This window comes from Pseudophryne corroboree, assembly GCF_028390025.1.
Source record: "Pseudophryne corroboree isolate aPseCor3 chromosome 3 unlocalized genomic scaffold, aPseCor3.hap2 SUPER_3_unloc_23, whole genome shotgun sequence".
Lineage (NCBI taxonomy): Eukaryota > Metazoa > Chordata > Amphibia > Anura > Myobatrachidae > Pseudophryne > Pseudophryne corroboree.
The window spans coordinates 1,312,664-1,338,968 of NW_026967512.1; the positions used below are offsets into that span (position 1 = coordinate 1,312,664).

General features: G+C 44.9%; 2 protein-coding genes across 2 annotated transcripts in view; one reads left to right on the forward strand and one right to left on the reverse strand.

Moving 5' to 3' along the window:
* LOC134983761 (zinc finger protein 585A-like) overlaps window positions 1-26,305 on the forward strand; it is a 116,821-nt gene that overhangs the window by 19,461 nt on the left and 71,055 nt on the right. The window lies entirely within an intron of this gene.
* LOC134983757 (zinc finger protein 585A-like) overlaps window positions 9,780-26,305 on the reverse strand; it is a 73,964-nt gene continuing 57,438 nt past the window's right edge. Inside the window, exon 5 of the mRNA XM_063949398.1 lies at window positions 9,780-13,328. Coding sequence (XP_063805468.1) covers window positions 11,257-13,328 — 2,072 coding nt within the window. The 3' untranslated portion in view covers window positions 9,780-11,256. The remainder of the gene's footprint in view (window positions 13,329-26,305) is intronic.

Sequence of the window (26,305 nt, forward strand, 5' to 3'; positions counted from 1 at the left end):
AGGTCCACAAGACACTGGTTGACCCTCCAGGCAGGCCCATTGTGTCTGCCAGGGGGTCGCTCTATCATCCAGTGTCGGTGTACCTTGACGCATACTTAAATCCATGCATTCAATCCCTTCCTTCTTACCTTCAGGACACTACGTCCTTACTACGTGAGCTTCAACTCCTGGGGAATATACCTGAGGGTACGTCATTATGCAGTTCTGACGTTACCAGCTTGTATACGTGTATCCCTCATGAAGCAGGTATCGAAGCGGTTAGGAGTTTACTTGAGGATAATGATTCCTACCAAGGGCCAGAGATTTAGTTTTTTCTAAATCTATTAGAAAAGGTACTTACCCGTAATTACTTTGTCTTTAATGGCCGTTTTTTGCTCCAATTAGCGGGGTGTGCGATGGGGTCCGCTGTGGCCCCGTCGTACGCGAACGCTTTCATGTACCAGCTGGAGAAACGTATGTTTTACCTTGATCCTGCCATTATGTCTCAAGTACTATACTATAGAAGATATATAGATGACCTTCTGGTTATATGGCTGGGGACTCGAGAAGATCTGATTGCCCTGTGGGAGGACCATAATGCCACTAAACACCCTGTGCAGTTTACGTATACAATAGACGGTTGTGTCATTAACTACCTTGATGTATTGATCACTGTCAAGGAGGGACAGTTGTCTACCTCCATGTATGTCAAGAAAACTGACAGGAATATGTTGTTAGAGCATTCTAGTTTTCACCCGGCCCCATTGCGTAAGGGTTTACCATTTTCACAATTTATGCGTGTAAGACGCATCACGTCAGACCCCCAAGAAACTGAGTTAGCCATGGATGCCATGCAGGCTAAATTTATTGAACGGGGTTACCCGCATGGTATTTTACAACAGGCTAGGTCAAAGGCCCTTAGTATCCCTAGAGCAGAGGCCCTTAGTCCCTCGAGCCGTAGCCACTCTAATCGTGGCCCCAAACTTCCTTGGGTTAACAGATATACGGTAGCCAGTACTAGGAGGGTACGTAGGGCTAAGTCATTGTGGCCTATTATTCAGACTGAGGGGTCATTATCATCTTTGGCTAACACGTCACTTTTACCTAGTCATACCAGAGGACGTAATATAGGGGATCACATAGTCAAACTGGATGTCTCTAAAATGACAGGTATACAGGAAAATAAGATTTTACTTACCGATAAATCTATTTCTCGTAGTCCGTAGTGGATGCTGGGGACTCCGTCAGGACCATGGGGAATAGCGGGCTCCGCAGGAGACAGGGCACATCTAAAAAGCCTTTTAGGTCACATGGTGTGTACTGGCTCCTCCCCCTATGACCCTCCTCCAAGCTTCAGTTAGGTACTGTGCCCGGACGAGCGTACACAATAAGGAAGGATCTTGAATCCCGGGTAAGACTCATACCAGCCACACCAATCACACCGTACAACTTGTGATCTGAACCCAGTTAACAGTATGATAACAAAACACGAAGTAGCCTCTAAAAAGATGGCTCACAACAATAGTAATAACCCGATTTTTGTAACAATAACTATGTACAAACATTGCAGACAATCCGCACTTGGGATGGGCGCCCAGCATCCACTACGGACTACGAGAAATAGATTTATCGGTAAGTAAAATCTTATTTTCTCTAACGTCCTAGTGGATGCTGGGGACTCCGTCAGGACCATGGGGATTATACCAAAGCTCCCAAACGGGCGGGAGAGTGCGGATGACTCTGCAGCACCGAATGAGAGAACTCCAGGTCCTCTTTAGCCAGAGTATCAAATTTGTAAAATTTTACAAACGTGTTCTCCCCTGACCACGTAGCTGCTCGGCAAAGTTATAATGCCGAGACTCCTCGGGCAGCCGCCCAGGATGAGGCCACCTTCCTTGTGGAATGGGCATCTACATATTTCAGCTGTGGCAGGCCTGCCACAGAATGTGCAAGCTGAATTGTACTACAAATCTAGCGTGCAATAGACTGCTTAAGCAGGAGCACCCAGCTTGTTGGGTGCATACAATATAAACAGCAAGTCAGACTTTCTGACACCAGCCGTCCTAACTATCTATATATATATATATATATATATATATATATATATATATATTTTTAGGGCCCTGACAACGTCTAGTAATTTGGAGTCCTCCAAGTCCCTAGTAGCCGCAGGCACCACAATAGGTTGTTTCAGGTGAAAACGCTGACACCCCTTTAGGAAGAAACTGGAGACGAGACCCAGTTCTGCCCTGTTCAAATGGAAAATTTTTAATATGGGCTTTTGTAAGACAAAGCCGCCCATTCTGACAATCGCCTGGCCGAGGCCAGGACTAACAACATGGTCACTTTCCATGTGAGATATTGGTCAACAGCATGGTCACTTTCCATGTGAGATATTTCAAATCCACAGATTTGAGCGGTTCAAACCAATATGAATATAAGGAATCCCAACACTATGTTGAGATCTCACGGTGCCCCTAGAGGCACAAAAGAGCTGTATATGCAATACACCCTTTACAATCTGGACTTCAGGAACTGAAGTCAATTCTTTCTGGAAGAAAATCTACAGGGCCGAAATTTAAATCTTAATGAACCCCAATTTGAGGCTCAAAACACTCCTGTTTTCAGGAAGTGTAGAAATCGACCTAGTTGAATTTCCTTCGTGGAGCCTTCCTGGCCTCACCCACGCAACATATTTTCACCACATGTGGTGATGACGTTGTGCGGTCACCTCCTTCCTGGCTTTGACCAGGGTAGGTATGACCTCTTATGGAATGCCTTTTCCCTTCAGGATCCGGCATTCAACCGCCATGCCGTCACACGCAGCCGCGGTAAGTCTTGGAATATACATGGTACTTGCTGAAGCAAGTCCCTTCTTAGCTCCCCAGGCCCTTAGTCCTCTGTGAGCATCTCTTGAAGTTCCGGGTACCAAGTCCCTCTTGGCCAATCCGGAGCCACTAGTATAGTTCATACTCCTCTATGTCTTATAATTCTCAATACCTTGGTTATGAGAAACAGAGGAGGGAACACATACACTGACTGGTACACCCACGGTGTTACCCGAACATCCACAGCTATCGCCTGAAGGTCTCAAGACCTGGCGGAATACCTGTCCCGTTTTTTGTTCGGGCGGGACGCCATCATGTCCACCTTTGGTCTTTGCCAACGGTCCACAATCATGCTGAAAAACTTCCCTATGAAGTTTCCACTCTCCCGGGTGGAGGTAATGCCTGCTGAGGAAGTCTGCTTCCCAGTCGTCCACTCCCGGAAAGAACACTGCTGACAGTGCTATCACATGATTTTCCGCCTAGCGAAAAATCCTTGCAGTTTTGTCACTGCCCTCCTGCTTCTTGTGCCGCCCTTTCTGTTTACGTGGGCGACTGCCGTGATGTTATCCCACTGGATCAATACCGGCTGACCTTGAAGCAGAGGTCTTGCTAAGTTTAGAGCATTATAAATTTGCTCTAAGCTTATTTATGCGGAGAGAATTCTCCAGACTTAATCACACTTCCTTGGAAATTTTTTTTTTTTTTTTTTCTGTGTGACTGTTCCCCAGCCTCTCAGGCTGGCCTCCGTGGTCACCGGCATCCAATCCTGAATGCCGAATCTGCGGCCCTCTAGACGATGAGCACTCTGTAATCACCACAGGAGAGACACCCTTGTCCTTGGATATAGGGTTATCCGCTGATGCATCTGAGGATGCGATCCGGACCATTTGTCCAGCAGATCCCACTGAAGTGTTCTTGCGGGAAATCTGCCGAATGGAATTGCTTCGTAATAAGCCACCATTTTTACCAGGACTCTTGTGCAATGATGCACTGACACTTTTCCTGGTTTTAGGAGGATCCCGATTAGCTCGGATAACTCCCTGGCTTTCTCCACTGGGAGAAACACGTTTTTCTGGACTGTGTCCAGAATCATCCCTAGGAACAGTAGACGTGTCGTCGGAAAAAGCTGCGATTTTGGAATATTTAGAATCCGTTCGTGCTGTCGTAGAACTACTTAAGATAGTGCTACTCCGACCTCCAACTGTTCTCTGGACCTTGCCCTTATCAGGAAAGCGTCCATGTTTCTTTTAAGAAAAATCATCATTCCGGCCATTACCTTGGTAAAGACCCGGGGCGCCGTGGACAATCCAAACGGCAGCGTCTGAACTGATAGTGACAGTTCTGTACCAGGAACCTGAAGTACCCTTGGTGAGAAGGGCAAATTTGGACCTGTATGTAAGCGTCCCTGATATCCAGTGACACCATATCGTCCCCTTCTTCCTGGTTCGCTATCACTGCTCCGAGTGACTCCATCTTGATTTGAACGCTTGTATGTAAGTGTTCAAATATTTCAGATCTCACCGAGCCGGTTGGCTTCAGTACCACAATATAGTGTGGAATACTACCCCCTTCCTTGTTGTAAGAGGGGTACTTTGATTATCACCTGCTGGGAATACAGCCTGTGAATTGTGTGAGGGGGAGACGTCTCGAATTTCCAATGTACACCTGGGATACTACATGTAGGATCCCGGAGTTCCCTTGCGAGTGATTCTGAAACTCTTGAGATGACCCCCTACCGCACCTGAGTCCGCTTGTACGGCCCCAGCGTTATGCTGCGGACTTGGCAGAAGCTGTGAAGGGCTTCTGTTCCCGGGAATGGGCTGCTTGCTGCAGTCTTCTTCCCTTTCCTCTACCCCTGGGCAGATATGACTGGCCTTTGCCCGCCTGCCCGTATGGGGACGAAAGGACTGAGACTGAAAAGACTGTGTCCTTTTCTACCGATATTTGACTCGGGGTAACAAAAGGTGGATTTTTCAGCTGTTGCCATGGCCACCAGGTCCAATGGACCGCCCCTTTATACAGCAATACTTCCATATGCCGTCTGGAATCTGCCTCACCTGACCACTATCGTGTCTTCGTCTGGCAGATATGTACATCACATTTACTCTTGATGCCAGAATGCAAATATGCCTCTGCGCATCACGCATATATAGAAATGCATCCTTAAAATGCTCTATAGTCAATAAAATCTTGTCCCTGTCAAGGGTATCAAAATTTTCAGTCAGGAAATCCGACCAAGCCCCCTCAGCGCTGCACATCCAGGCTGAGGCGATTGCTGGTCGTAGTATAACACCAGTATGTGTGTATATACTGTTATGATATTTTTCCAGCTTCCTATCAGCTGGCTCCTTGAGGGCGGCCGTATCTGGAAACGGTAACGCCATGTTTTTATAAGCGTGTGAGCGCCTTATCCACCCTAAGGTGTGTTTTCCAACTCGCCCTTACTTTTGGCGGGAAAGGGTATACCGCCCATAACTTTCTATCGGAGGAACCCCACGTATCATCACACACTTCATTTAATTTATCTGATTCAGGCAAAACTACAAGTAGTTTATTCCCACCCTACAAAATACCCTTATTTGTGGTACTTGTGGTATCAGAAATATGTAACACCTCCTTCATTGCCCTTAACATGTAACTTGTGGCCCTAAAGGAAAAATACGTTTGTTTCTTCACCGTCGACACTGGGGTCAGTGTCCGTGTCAGTGTCTGTCGACCGACTGAGGTAATTGGGCGTTTTTACAAGCCCCTGACGGTGTCTGAGACGCCTGGACCGATACTAATTTGTCCGCCGGCTGTCTCATGTCGTCAACCGGCTTGCAGCGTGTTGACATTATGACGTAATTCCATAAGTAAGCCATCCATTCCGGTGTCGACTCCCTAGAGAGTGACATCACCATTACAGGCAATTTGCTCCGTCTCCTCACCAACATTTTCCTCATACATGTCGACACACACGTACCGACCTACAGCACACACACAGGGAATGCTTTGATAGAGGACAGGACCCACTAGCCCTTTGGGGAGACAGAGGGAGAGTTTGCCAGCACACACCAAAAGCGCTATAATGTATATAACAACCCTAGAAGGTGTTGTTTCTATATATGCGCTCTTAATATATATATATATATATCGCCAATTTATGCCCCCCTTCTCTTTAACCCTGTTTCTGTAGTGCAGTGCAGGGGAGAGTGGGAGCCTTCCTCACCAGCGGAGCTGGGCAGGAAAATGGCGCCTGTGTGCTGAGGAGAATAAGCTCCGCCCCTTTCTCGGCGGGCTTTTCCTCCCGGTTTCTTTAATACTGGCCTGGGTTAAAATACATACATATAGCCTTAATGGCTATATGTGGTGTATTTCTTTTGCCAAATTAGGTATTTATATTGCTGCCCAGGGCGCCCCCAGCAGCGCCCTGCACCCTCCGTGACCGTGTCAGTGAGCCTGTGAGACAACAATGGCGCACAGCTGCAGTGCTGTGCGCTACCTCTATGAAGACTGAGAAGCCTTCTGCCGCCTGTCACCGGACCTCCGTCTCCGCCGTCTTCAGCGTCTGTAAGGGGGATCGGCGGCGCGGCTCCGGGACGAACCCCAGGCTGACCTGTGTTCCGATTCCCTCTGGAGCTCAGTGTCCAGTAGCCTAAGACTTCAATCCTCCTGCACGCAGGTGAGTTGCAAGTCTCTCCCCTAAGTCCCACGTTGCAGTGATCCTGTCGCCAGCAGGAATCACTGATTAGTTTTAACCTAAAAAAGACTTTTCTAAACAGCTCTATAAGAGAGCCATCCAGGTTGCACCCTACTCGGACGGGCACAGAAACCTAACTGAAGCTTGGAGGAGGGTCATAGGAGGAGGAGCCAGTACACACCATGTGACCTAAAAGGCTTTTTAGATGTGCCCTGTCTCCTGCGGAGCCCGCTATTCCCCATGGTCCTGACGGAGTCCCCAGCATCCACTAGGACGTTAGAGAAACACATTTCCTGAGAACTAAACTAGGGTGTTTCAGATGTTTGGGGTGTGCCACATGTAACACCCTTATGACAGGTAGTACCTTTAACCATCCCCATACTGGCAAGAAGCTGCCTATTCGCCATCGCCTAACTTGCACATCCACACATGTAGTGTATCTATTAATATGCCCATGTGGCTTAGCCTATGTAGGTAAAACCATTCGCCAGTTTCGTGAGCGAATGGCACTACATAGAAGTGCTATAAAAAAAGCTTTTGAAAAGGGCAATAGTGACCAACCGTTTGCACGACATTGTCTGCTGCACAAACATGGGATACCTAGTATTAGGGCAATGTTGATTGACCATGTTCCCAGAAACCTCAGAGGGGGTGACCGTGATAGAATCCTACTACAAAGAGAATCTAGGTGGATTTTTAAACTAGATACGCTATCACCGCGTGGCCTCAATGAAAATCTGGGATTAAACTGCTTTATGTGAGGCACTATAATGTTATATAGTAACCATATGGCAATCCTTTAGATTGATCAGTAACGTAGCTATGAGCTCTGTTGGAGATTATGTTTCTATTCTCTGGTTATTCTGCAATTTTGCTCTTTTCAAGTATACAGCAATGTTATTGATGCGCTATTTAACCTCTGACAGGTGGGGGTGGGATAATATTTTTTTTTTTGGTTGTGGTATAGCACTATATGTGTTAACGTTGTTTTGTTTGTTTTGTTTCTGTTGTTGCCTAGACACCTCCCTGTATCATTGTTGCCTGACAGCGTCACGGGCCGGCAGCGTGGAGTTCCCAGCCGCATCACCAGTGTACAGAGATCGTGCCCGGCGGTCCCCATGGTTACAGGACGGGGGCGCGTCCCAATGACGTCACTGCTGAGCAACCAGGAAGTGCTGCTGAGCGGCCGGCGGGTCAGAGCGGCGTGTGACAGGTGAGTAGGATTTGAGCCCTAATGGTAATTGCAATGGGGGGTATATATGTATGGTGTTTTGTTCAGTTTTGTTATGATGACCCTGAGGACGGGGGACTTTACCCCGAAACATGTTGGAATAAACTGACATATACTTTACCGCTGTTTATGCCTGCTTGAGTGCCGCCTTCATCACCATCCTATATATATATATATATATATATATATATATATAGGTATTGTTCCATTAAATATTAAGGACACCGTGTAAGGACATCGTGTATGGGATGAAATTGTTCAGGGTCACATAAGTAATAATTCGGTGGTTGCGAGGATATTGTCACATATTGCGGCAACAAGTTATTAGCAATACCAGATTCATGTATATTACTGTATGATACTGTGGTCGGTTTGAACTGGTCTTTAGGTGGGAGCCCAGAAGTAACCTGTAATCACATCACAAGATTAGGTGTCGCTCAGTGTTCCAGCTGACCAATGACCCACGGTGTACTGAATATGTCCCGCCCCTGGACCAATGGAAGACCTTACATTCCCCATTGTACTGTTATTGGAACATTGTATAAAAGGACGCACCTGACCCAGGTTTCAGTCACCTTTCTCAGAGGTCATCTTGTAAGACGACTGAGGCCTGGAATCTGGTGGCGCAGCGTATGTATGAAGGTAACTGATCCTATTGTATTGTTATAGTTGTATTGCTAATTGTACTCGCATTTATTTCCCGTCTGTTGTATATTATTGTACGTATTACTGTATTCTTGAATTGTATTGTGTTGCTACAGTGCAGCATTGTTATCCCTTTGTGTCCGCTAGGGACTAATATATATGGTTATTGGGTTGGACCTCTAATCCTAATTTACCTATCTGTCTCGACTAAGTTATTTTGTAAATCTGGCGAAGTGTCAGGGACACTTCCGACACTATACTAAGGTTTAAGTATGTTATATTGCTGGAGCCATATATATTCACCAAGGTGTTACGAGAGCATCACACCGCTCAAAAGGTACGCTAAGTGGCGCTACACGTAGCGTAACATTGAGAAACTGCGCAACTGACTTATCGTCCATCGGTTTATTTTAAAAACAGTTTATCACAAAGTTAAAAAACAACAGAACATTTGAATAGACATAATTTATTTAAAACCAACAAATGATAAAACTATTTAATTACATAGAGAGACCCCCCCCCTTCCCCCGTAATATCATCCAACTATTCAAATGAGCTGTCAAAATCCGATATAGCCAAAATTAAACTGGAAATATTTTGCTTTTAAACAACTTTATTTCATATCTTTAATACACATTTTTGTCTATATTTTAAACTTAAAAAATACTTTACTCTGCACAACAGCCTATGGGGGTCATTCAGACCCAGCCGCAATAGTGGCCCGCAGCAGTTTACCCGGTGGTGGCAAAATGCACATGCACAGCGGCCACACAGACACACACATTGTGGTCGCATCCCTGAGGGGTGAACGCGGGCAGGGTGGGACGATTTTCTGGGGGGGCTGCGTGATGTCACATCTGTGTTCATCTCTGATTAACCCCCTATAAGCTTCTAGAGTGCACCTCATATCTCATCTTTTCCAAGTTACTACAAATATGAGATCGGTAGCAGCACTACTTTCAGGATTATTACACAGAACGCAGAGGCTGACACAGCAAATAACAGTAACACATATAAGGGATTAACTAGAAATAAGGAAGCATGATCATCATTAAGTCTAATTATCAAATGGTTCTGTGTGGGACCAATACACCTCTTTACTGTCTCCAGCAGCCCCTAGTACTACACTGCAGCCACCTGCCCTGTCTACCACCCACTACTGCCACTGTCCTGTCTCCCCCCCACTACTGCTACCCACCTTGTCTCCCCCCAGTACTGCCATCCACCCTGTGTCTCCCCCACCACTGCCACCCACCCTGTCTCCCCCCACTACTGCTACCCACCTTGTCTCCCTACCTACTGCCACCCATCCTGTCTCCCCCCTACTGCCATCCACCCCGTGTCTCTCCCCCCACTACTGCCATTCACCCCGTGTCTACCCCCACTACTGCCATTCACCCCTTGTCTCCCCCCACTACTGCCATCCACCCCATGACTCCACTACCACCCACCCTGTCTCCCTGCTCTGACACCTCAGCGCTGCTTGGGGACGTTTACTCACATAGACACTGCCTACAGCAGCCCCCGCTACTGCACTACTGCCACCCACCCTGTCTCCCCGACATCTAAGCACTGCTTGGGAATCTATGGTACTGCTAAGTCCTTCATCAACAGATGGAAGAAGCTTGGGCAGTACGGAGGCAGAAGCTGCTTCTGGTACCGTGGTCATGCAAGGCTGGGAGAGTCAGTAAGATTATTTAATAGCTGGTCTAATTCAGTAAGGATTGCAGATGCTGCTATTTAGCAGAATTAGCAATCCTTTTCCTAGCGCGCTAGGGGCCGCCCATCACAGGGCAAGGCCACCCAGCATGCTGACCGCCGCCTCCCCCCTGATGAAGCAGAAAATGCGATTGCCTCACAATTTCTGCTTCATCGTAGAAGTTAGTGAAGCCTCCTGCTGCAGCTCAGTTGCGCCCGCAGGAGGCCCGACGCATTCTTCTCGAATACAGCGGCTGCATGTCACAAAGCCACCATGATGATGTCCGTTTGTCCGCCTTTGCCCTCTGTTCGCGCTACACTGCCCCCGCACCGATTCGCACCTCCCTGGAAATGGAGCATTGCCCACCAACCCTCGTGACCGCCTCTGCCTGACAGGCAATCACATTTTCTGTGGCCCCTCCGCAGAAAATGCGGGCGCATGCACAGGATGGGTGCAGTGGATGCGCCCGCAACTTTTTCAGAATTCCATTTGGATCACACACTGCGATCCAACCTGAATTAGGCCCAGTCACCATCTTACAGGCAGCCGGTGCAGGGACCAGAGAATGGGTGTTATGTGGCAGGAACGGGCTAGTTAGGTAACAGCCTGGCTGCTGCATTCTGTACATGCTACAACTGGTGCAATTCTTCTGCTGGGAGACCCAGGTAGATGACATTGCAGTAGTCTATATGAGATGATACAAGTGCATGTACGACATCAGGTAGATCTTCTGAGGGAATTAAGTGCTGGAGTCTGGCTATGGTCCACATATGAGGATCTGATTCTGGCTGATACCGGATGTCTAATGGTGTCACTCCACCATCCAGGACACTAATATTCTGCACATGACCAGCATTTTGTAATTCTGAACCCCCAAGCGTAAGTCTGGCTGGTAGCAAAGCTGAGCTGTAGCCCTGCCCTTTGTTGGTGAGCTTCTATCATAAGGACCTGTTTCACCAGCACTGAGTCACAGCGAACTGGCATCACCCACACCTGGAGCTCAGCTAGACATTTAGGATTGGTGCTGGGTTCTCAGTACCCAGAGCAAAAGACAGGTCATCTGCATAGCAGTGGTAGATGAGGGCATGACACCTGATTATTTCACACTGTGGTAACATGTGTATTGCAAAAAGTATAGGAGATGATAAGAACCTTGAAGAACAACACATGGCAATGATAAGTATACTCCAGAAGATTAAAATGGCTTCTCACCTGTGTGTCTTCTCTGGTGTGTAACAAGTTGTGATTTCTGTGTAAAACATTTCCCACACTCAGAACATTGAAATGGCTTCTCACCTGTGTGATTTCTGTGATGTATAACAAGAGCTGATTTGTGTGCAAAACCTTTCCCACACTCAGAGCATGGAAATGGATTCTCACCTGTGTGACTTTGCTGATGTCTAACAAGATGTGATTTCTGTGTAAAACATTTCCCACACTCAGAGCAAAAAAATGGCTTCTCACCTGTGTGACTTCTGTGATGTATAACAAGATCTGATTTGTGTGCAAAACATTTCTCACACTCAGAACATGCAAATGGCTTCTCACCTGTGTGACTTCTCTGATGTTTAACAAGTTGTGATTTCCGTGTAAAACATTTCCCACACTCAGTGCAAGAAATTGGATTCTCACCCGTGTGACTTCGGTTATGACTAACAAGATCTGATTTGTGTGCAAAACATTTCCCACACTCCGAGCAAGAAAATGGCTTCTCACCTGTGTGACTTCGCTGATGTATAACAAGTTCTGATTTCCGGGCAAAACATTTCCCACACTCAGAGCAAGAAAATGCCTTCTCACCTGTGTGACTTTTGTTATGACTAACCAGATCTGATTTGTGTGTAAAACATTTCCCACACTCATGACATGGAAATGGCTTCTCAGCTGTGTGACTTTGCTGATGTGCAAAAAGATGTGATTTCTGTGCAAAACATTTTCCACAGTCAGAACATGGAAATGGCCTCTCACCTGTGTGAATTCTTTGATGTCTAGCAAGTTGTGATTTCTGTGCAAAATATTTCCCACACTCAGAACATGGAAATGGTGATATACCTGTGTGACTTCTCTTATGTGCATCAAGAGTTGATTTGTATGTAAAACATTTCCCACACTCAGAACAGGAATATGGTTTCTCACCTGTATGTATTCTCTTATGTATTACAAGAAGTGATTTGTATGTAAAACATTTCCCACACTCAGAACATGGAAATGGAGTCTCACCTGTGTGACTTCGCTGATGTTTAACAAGTTGTGATTTCCGGGTGAAACATTTCCCGCACTCAGAACATGGAAATGGCTTTTCACCAGTGTGATTTCGCTGATGTGTAACAAGATGTGATTTCAGTGTAAAACATTTCCCACACTCAGAACATGGTAATAGGTTCTCACCTGTGTGACGTCTCTGATGTGTAACAAGATGTGATTTCTCTGTAAAACATTTCCCACACTCAGAACATGCAAATGGCTTCTCACCTGTGTGACTTCTCTGATGTTTAACAAGTTGTGATTTCCGTGTAAAACATTTCCCACACTCAGTGCAAGAAATTGGATTCTCACCCGTGTGACTTCGCTGATGTCTAACAAGTTTTGATTTCTGGGCAAAACATTTCCCACACTCCGAGCAAGAAAATGGCTTCTCACCTGTGTGACTTCGCTGATGTATAACAAGTTTTGATTTCTGGGCAAAACATTTCCCACACTCCGAGCAAGAAAATGGCTTCTCACCTGTGTGACTTCGCTGATGTCTAACAAGTTCTGATTTCCGGGCAAAACATTTCCCACACTCAGAACATGGTAATAGGTTCTCACCTGTGTGACGTCTCTGATGTGTAACAAGATGTGATTTCTCTGTAAAACATTTCCCACACTCAGAACATGGAAATGGCTTCTGACCTTTGTGACTGCACTGATGTGAAACAAGTTGTGATTTGCAGGTAAAACATTTCCCACACTCAGAACATATCAGTGGCTTCTCACCTGCCTTAGCTGCCAGATGGGTAATAAGCTTTGTGTTCTGTGTAAAACATTTGGCATCTATAGAACAGGGAAACACTGTATCTACTCTCAGAGCTGTAACAGATGCACCAATATCAGAGTGATCAGGAGAACATTTCCCAGGATCAGAGGGATCAGCTGATAGAGCTGGATGTATAATTGGGGTAATGGGATTATCTCCTGGAGAATCCTGTCTGCTGTCATTATCTTTTATGTCACAATCCGGGGATAACATGAGATGTCCTTCTGAGATATTCCTGCTTGTGGGTCCATCTGCTGGAAATAAAATACATTATGGGAATGTGACATTTTCTGTAACAATATTAATCTTGTAAACAATAGGAGAAAATTACATTTTGGGACACTTAATAGTAAATGTGTGTATTAAAACATAACATTTAATGAAGGCTTTATAATAATGTCTCCTAACGTTACTCCTGGAAGCATTGGTAAACCTGTACATGTGTTACTCACCCTTATATAAGGTATATTGCTACAGCAGAGTAGGTGTGGAACAAGGTATTTTACATGCAATACACCATATAATACACTGCAATCATCATCTGCTAGGTTATAATCCATTGTTACACCCCCATCATCAGTGTCTTACTGTACCTCTACTCTCAATAGTAATAAGGAAGATGTGTGTACGGTATGATATAGATAATAACATATCAGAATCTATACAGCTGCCGCCATACTTCTGCTTCTCATATGTGTGCTACTGGCAGCAGTGAACATCTGAGTGAGAGTGCAGGGAAGACAGCAGAGTCTGATGAGAAAGAGATTGGATCTGCCTTTGCAGGGATGTACCACACCTGTCACCCCGGTTATTATATAATATAATAAATAAGAGGGGCGTGGACTATCCAGACGTGCTTTCTGGAGCTCTCCTCACTAAGTGGCTTCTTATCTACCCTACCTAAAAGCTCTCAGCCACCGCTGGGACCAAGACCCAATCTATTAAGTCCCCCACTCCTCCTGCCCTAAAGCCGCTCACTCCGCTCAGTCTGGGCACCGTTCACTGCTGCAGCCTAGTGACGCAGCTGAAGCCACAGGCTGTATTCTGGGACTACGTGTGCCCAGTCTTTCCTGCACGCTCCGGAGACCTGACTTGGAGGCGCTTTTGCCTCAGGTGGGAGCACTGGCTCTTCCGCTACTGCTGGGGGCAGAACGGGCTGCGCACAGTCACCGGAGCCCGGCAGTGTATTGGAAAGTGAGGTGATGATCAAGCACTCTTGGTCCGTTGCTCTTTCTCCAAATTCCAGTAGCCGATCTGCTAAGATATCCGTGTCGAACCCCCTACCCCGGAGACGTTGGACCTCTGACCCTGCTAGGTATGAAACATAGCTGCTGCTAGGAGAGAGGGTGGGGCTTGTGGGGCTCACCGGTTCTGTACGAATGTCTACTGGTAGGCCACCATCTTCAATGCCAACGCCCTTAGCACTCTACCTCCGCCCAGAGGGACATCTCCAAGCTCACAAGTGCCGCCCTCATGATGCTTCTGGATGCGTTGAAAGGGATATCCACACCCTTCTCCTGATACACGATCTACAGATCGTCCTTAGACATTCCGCTGAAATCCACCATCTTGTGCTTTCTCCTGCGCTGCAGTTACTCCTCTATTAACTTGGCTTCTCCAATCAGGTGACCGAAAAGCCACCTAGGATTATCCCACCGCTATGCTAGCAATTTCTGTGACCGGATGGTTCTCTATGAAAACCCTCGCCCTACCTCGCGTCCCGCCCCAGTCACAGAATGGATGTTTAGGTCACAGGGGATCTGGCCAATTAGGGGATTCCCACTTACTGTCGGTAACCGCCTACTACTGACACCACCCACTGCGCAGTGGGCGGGTACTACACTGTTACCACTAGACTCCTTGTTGCCATGGAGTCTGGAACCATGGTACTGCTCTGTATGCATCGACACGCTAACCACACCTGTGTGGTGTTGACGAATCACTAGTGGCTGGACTAGGACTCTGCACGGTAGCTGGCGGGAGGCAGAGCTTGGAGACGCTGAGTGCACCCTGGACAGCCAGAAAACAGAACTATGTTTGGTATAGCTCTGCAGATCACAAGATGAAGCAGTCGTCTTGAGGCAGATGTTTATTCACCCAGTCTTAAAAAAGACTTCCCTATTGCTAGGGGCAACAAGAATACAGCAAGATGTTTACAGCAGAGTGAAAATGGTATAATACCTCTGGATGCTCATAGGCCTCCTCTTTTTATCTTACTCTAATATACATACCACAGGGGGTAAGTCCACCATGCTATTCTCAACCATTGTTTATCCATGTGATGTGCATGCCTTGGCCACATGCACAGCTACCATTGTCCTCTATGGACGGTGGGGAGTAGTCACTCTCCTTTGACCGTCCCATCCTGGGGGGTTAGTATCCGCCCTGGTGACGCTCAGTCTAGGCTGGGGGAAGTTTTCCCATCTAAACTACTTCCAGGAATCTGCCCAGGTACCCAGCTCACCATCTCCAGCCTAAAATTGGGCTCCAGAGATGGGCAGCCTAGAACCCCGGTCAGGGTTTCCTGCCCACCGACGGTGATCCCTATGGAGCTCCAGAAAACCACTCAGCTTGTTTTAAAGCTGAGCTGCTCCTCTTTCTCCCCATGATACTTCCATGTGGGAGGCTAGAGAGGAAGGCATTCCATTTTGGGGGGAAAGTACTGGGGGAATCCAACAGCCTACACCAGGCATGTCCAAACTGCTGCCCTCCAGCTGCTGTGAAACTACATATCCCAGCATGCCCTGACACAGTTTTGCTGTCAGAGAATTCTAAAGCTGTGTCAGGGCATGCTGGGATGTGTAGTTTCTCAACAGCTGGAGGGGGATAGATAGATGGGATAGAGAGATGGGATAGATGGGATAGAGAGATGGGATAGAGAGATGGGATAGATGGGATAGAGAGATGGGATAGAGAGATGGGATAGAGAGCTAGATAGATGGGATAGAGAGATGGGATAGAGAGCTAGATAGATGGGATAGAGAGATGGGATAGAGAGCTAGATAGATGGGATAGAGAGATGGGATAGAGAGCTAGATAGATGGGATAGAGAGATGGGATAGAGAGCTAGATAGATGGGATAGAGAGATGGGATAGAGAGCTAGATAGATGGGATAGAGAGATGGGATAGAGAGCTAGATAGATGGGATAGAGAGATGGGATAGAGAGCTAGATAGATGGGATAGAGAGATGGGATAGAGAGCTAGATAGATGGGATAGAGAGATGGGATAGAGAGCTAGATAGATGGGATAGAGAGATGGGATAGAGAGCTAGATAGATGGGATAGAGAGATGGGATAGAGAGCTAGATAGATGGGATAGAGAGATGGGATAGAGAGCTAGATAGATGGGATAGAGAGATGGGATAGAGAGCTAGATAGATGGGATAGAGAGATGGGATAGAGAGCTAGATAGATGGGATAGAGAGATGGGATAGAGAGCTAGATAGATGGGATAGAGAGATGGGATAGAGAGCTAGATAGATGGGATAGAGAGATGGGATAGAGAGCTAGATAGATGGGATAGAGAGATGGGATAGAGAGCTAGATAGATGGGATAGAGAGATGGGATAGAGAGCTAGATAGATGGGATAGAGAGATGGGATAGAGAGCTAGATAGATGGGATAGAGAGATGGGATAGAGAGCTAGATAGATGGGATAGAGAGATGGGATAGAGAGCTAGATAGATGGGATAGAGAGATGGGATAGAGAGCTAGATAGATGGGATAGAGAGATGGGATAGAGAGCTAGATAGATGGGATAGAGAGATGGGATAGAGAGCTAGATAGATGGGATAGAGAGATGGGATAGAGAGCTAGATAGATGGGATAGAGAGATGGGATAGAGAGCTAGATAGATGGGATAGAGAGATGGGATAGAGAGCTAGATAGATGGGATAGAGAGATGGGATAGAGAGCTAGATAGATGGGATAGAGAGATGGGATAGAGAGCTAGATAGATGGGATAGAGAGATGGGATAGAGAGCTAGATAGATGGGATAGATAGATGGGATAGAGAGCTAGATAGATGGGATAGATAGATGGGATAGAGAGCTAGATAGATGGGATAGATAGATGGGATAGAGAGCTAGATAGATGGGATAGATAGATGGGATAGAGAGCTAGATAGATGGGATAGATAGATGGGATAGAGAGCTAGATAGATGGGATAGATAGATGGGATAGAGAGCTAGATAGATGGGATAGATAGATGGGATAGAGAGCTAGATAGATGGGATAGATAGATGGGATAGAGAGCTAGATAGATGGGATAGATAGATGGGATAGAGAGCTAGATAGATGGGATAGATAGATGGGATAGAGAGCTAGATAGATGGGATAGATAGATGGGATAGAGAGCTAGATAGATGGGATAGATAGATGGGATAGAGAGCTAGATAGATGGGATAGATAGATGGGATAGAGAGCTAGATAGATGGGATAGATAGATGGGATAGAGAGCTAGATAGATGGGATAGATAGATGGGATAGAGAGCTAGATAGATGGGATAGATAGATGGGATAGAGAGCTAGATAGATGGGATAGATAGATGGGATAGAGAGCTAGATAGATGGGATAGATAGATGGGATAGAGAGCTAGATAGATGGGATAGATAGATGGGATAGAGAGCTAGATAGATGGGATAGATAGATGGGATAGAGAGCTAGATAGATGGGATAGATAGATGGGATAGAGAGCTAGATAGATGGGATAGATAGATGGGATAGAGAGCTAGATAGATGGGATAGATAGATGGGATAGAGAGCTAGATAGATGGGATAGATAGATGGGATAGAGAGCTAGATAGATGGGATAGATAGATGGGATAGAGAGCTAGATAGATGGGATAGATAGATGGGATAGAGAGCTAGATAGATGGGATAGATAGATGGGATAGAGAGCTAGATAGATGGGATAGATAGATGGGATAGAGAGCTAGATAGATGGGATAGATAGATGGGATAGAGAGCTAGATAGATGGGATAGAGAGCTAGATAGAGAGCTAGATAGATGGGATAGATAGATGGGATAGAGAGCTAGATAGATGGGATAGATAGATGGGATAGAGAGCTAGATAGATGGGATAGATAGATGGGATAGAGAGCTAGATAGATGGGATAGATAGATGGGATAGAGAGCTAGATAGATGGGATAGATAGATGGGATAGATAGATGGGATAGAGAGCTGGGATAGATGGGATAGATAGATGGGATAGAGAGCTAGATAGATGGGATAGATAGATGGGATAGAGAGCTAGATAGATGGGATAGATAGATGGGATAGAGAGCTAGATAGAGAGCTAGATAGATGGGATAGAGAGCTAGATAGATGGGATAGATAGATGGGATAGAGAGCTAGATAGATGGGATAGATAGATGGGATAGAGAGCTAGATAGATGGGATAGATAGATGGGATAGAGAGCTAGATAGATGGGATAGATAGATGGGATAGAGAGCTAGATAGATGGGATAGATAGATGGGATAGATAGATGGGATAGAGAGCTAGATAGATGGGATAGATAGATGGGATAGAGAGCTAGATAGAGAGCTAGATAGATGGGATAGAGAGCTAGATAGATGGGATAGATAGATGGGATAGAGAGCTAGATAGATGGGATAGATAGATGGGATAGAGAGCTAGATAGATGGGATAGATAGATGGGATAGAGAGCTAGATAGATGGGATAGATAGATGGGATAGAGAGCTAGATAGATGGGATAGATAGATGGGATAGAGAGCTAGATAGATGGGATAGATAGATGGGATAGAGAGCTAGATAGATGGGATAGATAGATGGGATAGAGAGCTAGATAGATGGGATAGAGAGCTAGATAGATGGGATAGAGAGCTAGATAGATGGGATAGAGAGCTAGATAGATGGGATAGATAGATGGGATAGAGAGCTAGATAGATGGGATAGATAGATGGGATAGAGAGCTAGATAGATGGGATAGATAGATGGGATAGAGAGCTAGATAGATGGGATAGATAGATGGGATAGAGAGCTAGATAGATGGGATAGAGAGCTAGATAGAGAGCTAGATAGATGGGATAGATAGATGGGATAGAGAGCTAGATAGATGGGATAGATAGATGGGATAGAGAGCTAGATAGATGGGATAGATAGATGGGATAGAGAGCTAGATAGATGGGATAGATAGATGGGATAGAGAGCTAGATAGATGGGATAGATAGATGGGATAGAGAGCTAGATAGATGGGATAGAGAGCTAGATAGATGGGATAGATAGATGGGATAGAGAGCTAGATAGATGGGATAGATAGATGGGATAGAGAGCTAGATAGATGGGATAGATAGATGGGATAGAGAGCTAGATAGATGGGATAGATAGATGGGATAGAGAGCTAGATAGATGGGATAGAGAGCTAGATAGATGGGATAGAGAGCTAGATAGATGGGATAGATAGATGGGATAGAGAGCTAGATAGATGGGATAGAGAGCTAGATAGATGGGATAGAGAGATGGGATAGAGAGATGGGATAGAGAGATGGGATAGAGAGATGGGATAGAGAGATGGGATAGAGAGATGGGATAGAGAGATGGGATAGAGAGATGGGATAGAGAGATGGGATAGAGAGATGGGATAGAGAGATGGGATAGAGAGATGGGATAGAGAGCTAGATAGATGGGATAGAGAGATGGGATAGAGAGATGGGATAGAGAGATGGGATAGAGAGATGGGATAGAGAGCTAGATAGATGGGATAGAGAGATGGGATAGAGAGCTAGATAGATGGGATAGATAGATGGGATAGAGAGCTAGATAGATGGGATAGATAGATGGGATAGAGAGCTAGATAGATGGGATAGATAGATGGGATAGAGAGCTAGATAGATGGGATAGATAGATGGGATAGAGAGCTAGATAGATGGGATAGATAGATGGGATAGAGAGCTAGATAGATGGGATAGATAGATGGGATAGAGAGCTAGATAGATGGGATAGATAGATGGGATAGAGAGCTAGATAGATGGGATAGAGAGCTAGATAGATGGGATAGATAGATGGGATAGAGAGCTAGATAGATGGGATAGATAGATGGGATAGAGAGCTAGATAGATGGGATAGATAGATGGGATAGAGAGCTAGATAGATGGGATAGAGAGCTAGATAGATGGGATAGAGAGCTAGATAGATGGGATAGAGAGCTAGATAGATGGGATAGATAGATGGGATAGAGAGCTAGATAGATGGGATAGATAGATGGGATAGAGAGCTAGATAGAGAGCTAGATAGATGGGATAGAGAGCTAGATAGAGAGCTAGATAGATGGGATAGAGAGCTAGATAGATGGGATAGATAGATGGGATAGAGAGCTAGATAGATGGGATAGATAGATGGGATAGAGAGCTAGATAGATGGGATAGATAGATGGGATAGAGAGCTAGATAGATGGGATAGATAGATGGGATAGAGAGCTAGATAGATGGGATAGATAGATGGGATAGAGAGCTAGATAGATGGGATAGAGAGCTAGATAGAGAGCTAGATAGATGGGATAGATAGATGGGATAGAGAGCTAGATAGATGGGATAGATAGATGGGATAGAGAGCTAGATAGATGGGATAGATAGATGGGATAGAGAGCTAGATAGATGGGATAGATAGATGGGATAGAGAGCTAGATAGATGGGATAGATAGATGGGATAGATAGATGGGATAGAGAGCTGGATAGATGGGATAGATAGATGGGATAGAGAGCTAGATAGATGGGATAGATAGATGGGATAGAGAGCTAGATAGATGGGATAGATAGATGGGATAGAGAGCTAGATAGAGAGCTAGATAGATGGGATAGAGAGCTAGATAGATGGGATAGATAGATGGGATAGAGAGCTAGATAGATGGGATAGATAGATGGGATAGAGAGCTAGATAGATGGGATAGATAGATGGGATAGAGAGCTAGATAGATGGGATAGATAGATGGGATAGAGAGCTAGATAGATGGGATAGATAGATGGGATAGATAGATGGGATAGAGAGCTAGATAGATGGGATAGATAGATGGGATAGAGAGCTAGATAGAGAGCTAGATAGATGGGATAGAGAGCTAGATAGATGGGATAGATAGATGGGATAGAGAGCTAGATAGATGGGATAGATAGATGGGATAGAGAGCTAGATAGATGGGATAGATAGATGGGATAGAGAGCTAGATAGATGGGATAGATAGATGGGATAGAGAGCTAGATAGATGGGATAGATAGATGGGATAGAGAGCTAGATAGATGGGATAGATAGATGGGATAGAGAGCTAGATAGATGGGATAGATAGATGGGATAGAGAGCTAGATAGATGGGATAGAGAGCTAGATAGATGGGATAGAGAGCTAGATAGATGGGATAGAGAGCTAGATAGATGGGATAGATAGATGGGATAGAGAGCTAGATAGATGGGATAGATAGATGGGATAGAGAGCTAGATAGATGGGATAGATAGATGGGATAGAGAGCTAGATAGATGGGATAGATAGATGGGATAGAGAGCTAGATAGATGGGATAGAGAGCTAGATAGAGAGCTAGATAGATGGGATAGATAGATGGGATAGAGAGCTAGATAGATGGGATAGATAGATGGGATAGAGAGCTAGATAGATGGGATAGATAGATGGGATAGAGAGCTAGATAGATGGGATAGATAGATGGGATAGAGAGCTAGATAGATGGGATAGATAGATGGGATAGAGAGCTAGATAGATGGGATAGAGAGCTAGATAGATGGGATAGATAGATGGGATAGAGAGCTAGATAGATGGGATAGATAGATGGGATAGAGAGCTAGATAGATGGGATAGATAGATGGGATAGAGAGCTAGATAGATGGGATAGATAGATGGGATAGAGAGCTAGATAGATGGGATAGAGAGCTAGATAGATGGGATAGAGAGCTAGATAGATGGGATAGATAGATGGGATAGAGAGCTAGATAGATGGGATAGAGAGCTAGATAGATGGGATAGAGAGATGGGATAGAGAGATGGGATAGAGAGATGGGATAGAGAGATGGGATAGAGAGATGGGATAGAGAGATGGGATAGAGAGATGGGATAGAGAGATGGGATAGAGAGATGGGATAGAGAGATGGGATAGAGAGATGGGATAGAGAGCTAGATAGATGGGATAGAGAGATGGGATAGAGAGATGGGATAGAGAGATGGGATAGAGAGATGGGATAGAGAGCTAGATAGATGGGATAGAGAGATGGGATAGAGAGCTAGATAGATGGGATAGATAGATGGGATAGAGAGCTAGATAGATGGGATAGATAGATGGGATAGAGAGCTAGATAGATGGGATAGATAGATGGGATAGAGAGCTAGATAGATGGGATAGATAGATGGGATAGAGAGCTAGATAGATGGGATAGATAGATGGGATAGAGAGCTAGATAGATGGGATAGATAGATGGGATAGAGAGCTAGATAGATGGGATAGATAGATGGGATAGAGAGCTAGATAGATGGGATAGAGAGCTAGATAGATGGGATAGATAGATGGGATAGAGAGCTAGATAGATGGGATAGATAGATGGGATAGAGAGCTAGATAGATGGGATAGATAGATGGGATAGAGAGCTAGATAGATGGGATAGAGAGCTAGATAGATGGGATAGAGAGCTAGATAGATGGGATAGAGAGCTAGATAGATGGGATAGATAGATGGGATAGAGAGCTAGATAGATGGGATAGATAGATGGGATAGAGAGCTAGATAGAGAGCTAGATAGATGGGATAGAGAGCTAGATAGAGAGCTAGATAGATGGGATAGAGAGCTAGATAGATGGGATAGATAGATGGGATAGAGAGCTAGATAGATGGGATAGATAGATGGGATAGAGAGCTAGATAGATGGGATAGATAGATAGATGGGATAGAGAGCTAGATAGATGGGATAGATAGATAGATGGGATAGAGAGCTAGATAGATGGGATAGAGAGCTAGATAGATGGGATAGAGAGCTGGGATAGAGAGCTAGATAGATGGGATAGATAGCTGGGATAGAGAGCTAGATAGATGGGATAGATAGATGGGATAGAGAGCTAGATAGATGGGATAGATAGATGGGATAGAGAGCTAGATAGATGGGATAGATAGATGGGATAGAGAGCTAGATAGATGGGATAGATAGATGGGATAGAGAGCTAGATAGATGGGATAGATAGATGGGATAGAGAGCTAGATAGATGGGATAGATAGATGGGATAGAGAGCTAGATAGATGGGATAGATAGATGGGATAGAGAGCTAGATAGATGGGATAGATAGATGGGATAGAGAGCTAGATAGATGGGATAGATAGATGGGATAGAGAGCTAGATAGATGGGATAGATAGATGGGATAGAGAGCTAGATAGATGGGATAGATAGATGGGATAGAGAGCTAGATAGATGGGATAGATAGATGGGATAGAGAGCTAGATAGATGGGATAGATAGATGGGATAGAGAGCTAGATAGATGGGATAGATAGATGGGATAGAGAGCTAGATAGATGGGATAGATAGATGGGATAGAGAGCTAGATAGATGGGATAGATAGATGGGATAGAGAGCTAGATAGATGGGATAGATAGATGGGATAGAGAGCTAGATAGATGGGATAGATAGATGGGATAGAGAGCTAGATAGATGGGATAGATAGATGGGATAGAGAGCTAGATAGATGGGATAGATAGATGGGATAGAGAGCTAGATAGATGGGATAGATAGATGGGATAGAGAGCTAGATAGATGGGATAGATAGATGGGATAGAGAGCTAGATAGATGGGATAGATAGATGGGATAGAGAGCTAGATAGATGGGATAGATAGATGGGATAGAGAGCTAGATAGATGGGATAGATAGATGGGATAGAGAGCTAGATAGATGGGATAGATAGATGGGATAGAGAGCTAGATAGATGGGATAGATAGATGGGATAGAGAGCTAGATAGATGGGATAGATAGATGGGATAGAGAGCTAGATAGATGGGATAGATAGATGGGATAGAGAGCTAGATAGATGGGATAGATAGATGGGATAGAGAGCTAGATAGATGGGATAGATAGATGGGATAGAGAGCTAGATAGATGGGATAGATAGATGGGATAGAGAGCTAGATAGATGGGATAGATAGATGGGATAGAGGGCTAGATAGATGGGATAGAGAGCTAGATAGAGAGCTAGATAGATGGGATAGAGAGCTAGATAGAGAGCTAGATAGATGGGATAGAGAGCTAGATAGATGGGATAGATAGATGGGATAGAGAGCTAGATAGATGGGATAGATAGATGGGATAGAGAGCTAGATAGATGGGATAGATAGATAGATGGGATAGAGAGCTAGATAGATGGGATAGATAGATGGGATAGAGAGCTAGATAGATGGGATAGATAGATGGGATAGAGAGCTAGATAGATGGGATAGAGAGCTAGATAGATGGGATAGATAGATGGGATAGAGAGCTAGATAGAGAGCTAGATAGATGGGATAGAGAGCTAGATAGAGAGCTAGATAGATGGGATAGAGAGCTAGATAGAGAGCTAGATAGATGGGATAGAGAGCTAGCTAGATAGATAGATAGATAGATAGATAGATAGATGGGATAGAGAGCTAGATAGATGGGATAGATAGATGGGATAGAGAGCTAGATAGATGGGATAGAGAGCTAGATAGATGGGATAGATAGATGGGATAGATAGATGGGATAGATAGATGGGATAGAGAGCTAGATAGATGGGATAGATAGATGGGATAGAGAGCTAGATAGATGGGATAGATAGATGGGATAGAGAGCTAGATAGATGGGATAGATAGATGGGATAGAGAGCTAGATAGATGGGATAGATAGATGGGATAGAGAGCTAGATAGATGGGATAGATAGATGGGATAGAGAGCTAGATAGATGGGATAGAGAGCTAGATAGAGAGCTAGATAGATGGGATAGAGAGCTAGATAGATGGGATAGATAGATGGGATAGAGAGCTAGATAGATGGGATAGATAGATAGATGGGATAGAGAGCTAGATAGATGGGATAGATAGATGGGATAGAGAGCTAGATAGATGGGATAGAGAGCTAGATAGATGGGATAGATAGATGGGATAGAGAGCTAGATAGATGGGATAGAGAGCTAGATAGATGGGATAGATAGATGGGATAGAGAGCTAGATAGAGAGCTAGATAGATGGGATAGAGAGCTAGATAGAGAGCTAGATAGATGGGATAGAGAGCTAGATAGAGAGCTAGATAGATGGGATAGAGAGCTAGATAGATAGATAGATAGATAGATAGATGGGATAGAGAGCTAGATAGATGGGATAGATAGATGGGATAGAGAGCTAGATAGATGGGATAGAGAGCTAGATAGATGGGATAGATGGGATAGATAGATGGGATAGATAGATGGGATAGAGAGCTAGATAGATGGGATAGATAGATGGGATAGAGAGCTAGATAGATGGGATAGATAGATGGGATAGAGAGCTAGATAGATGGGATAGATAGATGGGATAGAGAGCTAGATAGATGGGATAGAGAGCTAGATAGAGAGCTAGATAGATGGGATAGAGAGCTAGATAGAGAGCTAGATAGATGGGATAGAGAGCTAGATAGATGGGATAGAGAGCTAGATAGAGAGCTAGATAGATGGGATAGAGAGCTAGATAGATGGGATAGAGAGCTAGATAGAGAGCTAGATAGATGGGATAGAGAGCTAGATAGAGAGCTAGATAGATGGGATAGAGAGCTAGATAGATGGGATAGATAGATGGGATAGAGAGCTAGATAGATGGGATAGATAGATGGGATAGAGAGCTAGATAGATGGGATAGATAGATGGGATAGAGAGCTAGATAGATGGGATAGATAGATGGGATAGAGAGCTAGATAGATGGGATAGAGAGCTAGATAGATGGGATAGATAGATGGGATAGAGAGCTAGATAGATGGGATAGAGAGCTAGATAGATGGGATAGATAGATGGGATAGAGAGCTAGATAGAGAGCTAGATAGATGGGATAGAGAGCTAGATAGATGGGATAGAGAGCTAGATAGAGAGCTAGATAGATGGGATAGAGAGCTAGATAGATGGGATAGAGAGCTAGATAGATAGATAGATGGGATAGATAGATGGGATAGAGAGCTAGATAGATGGGATAGAGAGCTAGATAGATGGGATAGATAGATGGGATAGAGAGCTAGATAGATGGGATAGAGA